The sequence below is a fragment of the Dendronephthya gigantea genome, unplaced genomic scaffold (genome assembly GCF_004324835.1).
Source record: "Dendronephthya gigantea isolate DGI-Jeju-01 unplaced genomic scaffold, DenGig_1.0 000107F, whole genome shotgun sequence".
NCBI classification, from domain to species: Eukaryota; Metazoa; Cnidaria; class Anthozoa; order Malacalcyonacea; family Nephtheidae; genus Dendronephthya; species Dendronephthya gigantea.
This window is the reverse complement of record NW_021163117.1, coordinates 733,405-738,353: the sequence shown is the minus strand read 5'-3', so window position 1 is coordinate 738,353 and position 4,949 is coordinate 733,405. Positions and strand designations below refer to the sequence as shown.

Below are 4,949 nucleotides of genomic sequence, written 5' to 3'. Positions count from 1 at the left end.
ATTCATGTATTAATGCATTCGATTCAGCCTGAATCAGCCAGGATGCAGCGAACAGACCAATTTAACGTGTTATGTATAAACTATATCCGAGTTCGAAGTCGAGAAGTGTCGAACTTTATTGTTTATCATGCTTATTGCGCAATCAAAAACAGGCCACCGTGTCGCACCGTGTCGCACGTGGCAAAAGCTTGCCCTGTGATTGGTTTGCTACACTGCACCGTGTCCGAACGTTACTATATTTAGTAACAATTGCGCGATAATCTGCACGCTGACCGTGTCAACTAGTTGCTGTGATCGCAGCTTCGAATGCACGACTAGCTTCCGAACATACTCGGTGCAATTCGGCAAGCTTTCGGCGAATTTTATAGTTCAGTGTTAACTGAACAATCATAATATGAAACAAGGAATAATAATTCGGAATTTGTTCCCACTTTTAGCAGGAATTGGTAATAATATGACAACGATATGAAAGATATTACTCACATTATTTGTTTTAGACATATATTTCCTTAATTTTGGTGTGATTCAAAGAATTAATATGTACTTCTAAATAATATGTGAATATTAGGTTGCAGATGGGAAAATTCTGGATGGGAAAATCTGACCGTGGCTCGAGCCACGTTCGATACGGTCTAGATCCGCGCCTGTACTTTCTTTTTTTTCAGCGCAAATTATTGACGATTTTGATGCATAATTCGTTGTAAAATTTTAGCTGTCCGACGCAAAATATTTCGACATTCCATACTGGCAAATTGCACAAATAAATATACACTATGAAAACAATCAAAACAAAGTAATACCTTTTTATTTCAAGTACAACAGATCTGATATCAGAAATCTATTAAACGACGATTTTTCCAGAAGAAATATCAGGATTTACTTCGGTATTTGGTTTGTTCAGATGCTGACTATATTCTTGATATTCTTGTTCCAGAGACTATGAAATATATCAATTATAAATATTGCTATGCATGCACTAATTTTTTTATATAATCATTTCAGGTAAACTACAAGTACTGGTTCAGTAATCTTATACCGTCAATCCAAACTAGATGAAACTGGTCTTGTTGTAGCAGGCTGTAGACATTCTCTGGCTCAATCTGCTGTGAATATGCATCAAGGTGAACTGTATGGATACACACATTATTAATTTGCACATCAACCGACTAATTCACCATAATGTGGCAAGATGTGATTAAGTACTGGCCTTGGATTATTTCGCTTCCAAAAGATTTGTCACATGATGAAGCCTTTTTGATGGCACCAGCACCATCTATCATGCATGGTAAAGACAATGTGATGCTTTGGGCCGCCTTCACTCTGGCCTTTTTTCGTTTCCTGCGCTGTAGTGAATTCACGTGTAATTCTCCATTTGAACCCGAGTGCCACCTATCCCGCAATGACATTATTTTCCACCCAAATATCCTCCACTCGGAATATTATGATGTCTTGATCAAGCGTTCCAAAACCGACCCTTTTCGTCGTGGATGTCGTTTAACAATTGGCTCATCGTAATGTCAAATCATCGAAGGGTTTGCATAATGAGGAAAGGGAAAACATACTTTTCAATTAACCGCTTTTTATCGCTCTGTGAAGTAATATTTCGCGCGCAAAATTTTTGCAAACCTATCCGCAAGAAACGATAATTTAATTGACAACAATTGAATGAATTTTCCGTCATTTAATTGAACCACCCAGCGCGTGCGTTTTCGATGAAAATGATTTTGTCGTGAATCAAGCTAAAAACTGGTATGTGATGATCACTGAACGGCAACAAACCCAGGGGCGTAGAAAGCATCCAGTGATTGGGGGGTACCGGCTTCCAAATAACTCTGCCCGGTTCGAGCTATGAAAAAATATCTACTCCAGTCATCGTCTGGCCAAACAACTCGTCCACTGTTCCAATTTACATCAGGTGTCCCACTTACACGTGTAACCCTAACATCGCGCCTACGTCATCTACTTCAAGGGCAAGGACTAGCCGAAAAACTCTACGCCTCTCATAGTTTCAGGATCGGAGCTGCTACAGCTGCGGGCTCAGTCGGCCTAACCTCTTGGCTCATCAAAACGCTAGGACGTTGGTCTTCAGACTGTTACGAGAGATACATTAGAACTCCAAAGGAAGTCTTAGCTTCCGTTCCATATAAACTAACTGCAAGTACAAAACATTGAAAATTTTGTTTAATATCTACCTTTAAAACTCAAACATTATGCTTCCTTGCTGTATATAGTCTGTATAATACCAGTCCGCTATTTGTGTGTACGTGGATCCTTCCTGCAAACTCATAGCCTGTCGTATGTTTGTTCTGTCATGCTACCACGGCAACTGCACGATATCTTCGAAGCTGTTTGTTCAAGGATGCACATACACACAATTGCCGGCCACCTTTGCAAGATTGTGTCTAAAAGACATTTTCGGGTGGACCCTCTCCGCTGTCGAAAGACAGGACTATAATTCGGCCTACTTCCCTTGGCTGAGATGGCAGTGACCGCCCTTAATGGCAGGAAGTGCTGTCCTTCTGGACAACACCTCACAACGTGAAGTGCATTTGGACAGGTCATTTTGGTCGAAAATGTGACCTGGAGACTCAATGGGTCAGTCAGACAATATTTGAGTCGAGCTGACTGACCTGAACAGGGGTCCGCCTGTTCCCCAGTTATTTAGAGGTTCACCTGTTCCTCTAGAAAAACCTATAGTTTTTGCATGCTCTTTCGGGTTTTGAGTGCCCTTACTGCCTCAGTTTAAATAATGGTGGTCCGTAGATTATAAGGTCTCAACTCACTGAACAACATGCACAGAGCTGGCTCACACCCTCTGCGAATTAGAGGTCCTCCTGTTCCTCTAGGAAAAACTTAGGTTAATTAGAGCCTCTAGACCTTTTTTCGAGCGCTTCCTGCCCAATTTATATGCTACAAAAATGTCTCATTGTGTTGTTGCTTTTCAAAATCCTTATAAAGAATCTTAACATATAAACTACATTAAACGTATTATAAATGTTTATGGTTTAACCTGAAATACACGACATTTTTCATTTTTTATGTTGTAGCTTTTTAGGAAAGTAATGTAGAATGTATGATTATAAGTACGTAATAGCGAGAAAATTCTACAACAATAATTATGTGAGTAAATAATTTGAGTTGAAAATATTAAAAAGATCAAAAACAATTATAAAAAAGTCACTGACTTAATAAAAATAAACATAATGTAATTATTATATTTATCACGTTGTATCCCGAAGCATCCGCAGTTTTTTCCCACAGACAGCGGGAACATCTTTGTTGGTTGAGCACGTCTTTAAATTTAGCATTCATCCGTCAATCGCTCACTTAGCTGAGCCGCCTTGCGAGGGCCAGTGAACTCAATTAAGACTGGAACGCTAGCTCTCTCACTTTCCCATTCACTTTCCCTCATTAATAAGTGAAACCAAAATGGCGGATCATGGCTAATTACTAACAAAATCCGTCTTCACTTCTTGAATTGCTCTTCGCATTCATCTAATCGAGAAACTATACTGACCGAAACATATGTCTCCCATCCTCGATGAAATACTGCCATAGTATTTCTAGAATATGAAATTTTCGCTTTGCCTTTGGCTTTTGCCTTCGACTTCAAGCCTGCATGTCTTGATCTGTATCACTATCAGACATTGCTTATAAAGTACGATGGAATGTCTTCCCGAGTAAAACTAAAACAACGCTGTTCACAATCCTACATCTGAAACCATGTTTCAGTGGGTTTAACATAATTACATTTCAAAATAAGCTTTCTTATGAGTTATGTGAACTTCACAGCGTCTAAATTAACAGTGACTAAACATTACGTCGACATCTGGCTAAAAACTTAACAAAAAGCTCGCTTCCATGGACGATAAGTATCGCAACTGCTAGCAATCTAGTGTTTATTCAACATATTTGACCAACCAAAGCCTGTCTGTAATCGTAAACCTGAATCTGACAAGAAGAATCTTGTCCACAATTTGATTTCCTCGTGACATGTAAAGAAAAACAGCCAACATTACATGGCACACTGTGAGAATTAAGTGTTATATAGTGTTACACAAAATGACTCAACTCAGAGCAAGCTATGGATCAGCTATGCATCATGCTGATGCATGTGTGTGTGGGGTGTTCATGATTAAAATATCTAAGGTTCTAAATGTTAAACAGTTCATCTAATGTTGCTAATATATTGTATTATTTATTAATAGTTTGAAATAATCTCGCTATACATATTTTCGGTATGATCGTGAATTGATAATCAATTATTGATAAATATTTTAGGGTGTAGCCGTAGGAACGAGAATGCTGAAAAATTTAATATAAAATGATTCAATATTACCCAATAAAAACAATCAAAACAAAGTAATATCTTTTTATTCCAAGTGCAGCAGAGCGGGTATCAGAAATCTATTAAAAGATCGTTTTACCAGAAGAAATATGACGAACTAATTCGTTTGTTTTTTGACCACATAATTCATAAATAACAATTATCAAACCAGTGACAGTTTTCTGTCTGTGGAATAAATTCAAGTATTCCTTGCCGGGCATGTGAAATTCCTCAGTTTTCCTGACTCAAATTTTAACCTTACTGGGGATGCATGAGTTAGTAACTTCTTATCAAGAGATCGATATCGGACTGAGGTCTCGATCTTTGCAGAAAATGTATCATTTGATAAAAAAGTACCAAAATATTGCATTATATAACTTAGATAAAACCGTCTGGAGCCATCTTACTAATTTCAATAGCAATTAAATATGCCTTTCAGAATTAATTTGTGCAATTTTCTTTCTACCTTTATTACAGAAAAACAGAAGCAAACATTGGGTGATTGCGATGTCAGAAGCAGTTGTTACGAGCTCGGTCCTATAAACTTTGATAATACTCGCTTTTGGTTCTGTTTCTACTCGCAACAAACACAGTGTCAGTCAATTATATTTATATAACTATT

At 37.9% G+C, this 4,949-nt stretch overlaps 1 protein-coding gene across 1 annotated transcript; it reads left to right on the top strand.

The window, feature by feature from the left end:
- Positions 1–1,278: 1,278 nt before the first annotated feature.
- LOC114534837 lies at positions 1,279–2,172 on the top strand. The gene is made up of 2 exons (XM_028556308.1): positions 1,279–1,492; positions 1,970–2,172. The coding sequence occupies exons 1-2, from the start codon at positions 1,279–1,281 to the stop codon at positions 2,170–2,172; spliced, it is 417 nt and encodes a 138-aa protein (XP_028412109.1).
- Positions 2,173–4,949: the final 2,777 nt, after the last annotated feature.

Excerpts from the sequence above, each read along its gene's own strand:
- LOC114534837 (XM_028556308.1), top strand. The coding sequence starts at position 1,279 with ATGCATGGTAAAGACAATGTGATGCTTTGGGCCGCCTTCACTCTGGCC. Across the intron at positions 1,493-1,969 it reads CCCTTTTCGTCGTGGATGTC|GGCAAGGACTAGCCGAAAAA; the intron begins GTTTAACAATTG and ends ATCTACTTCAAG.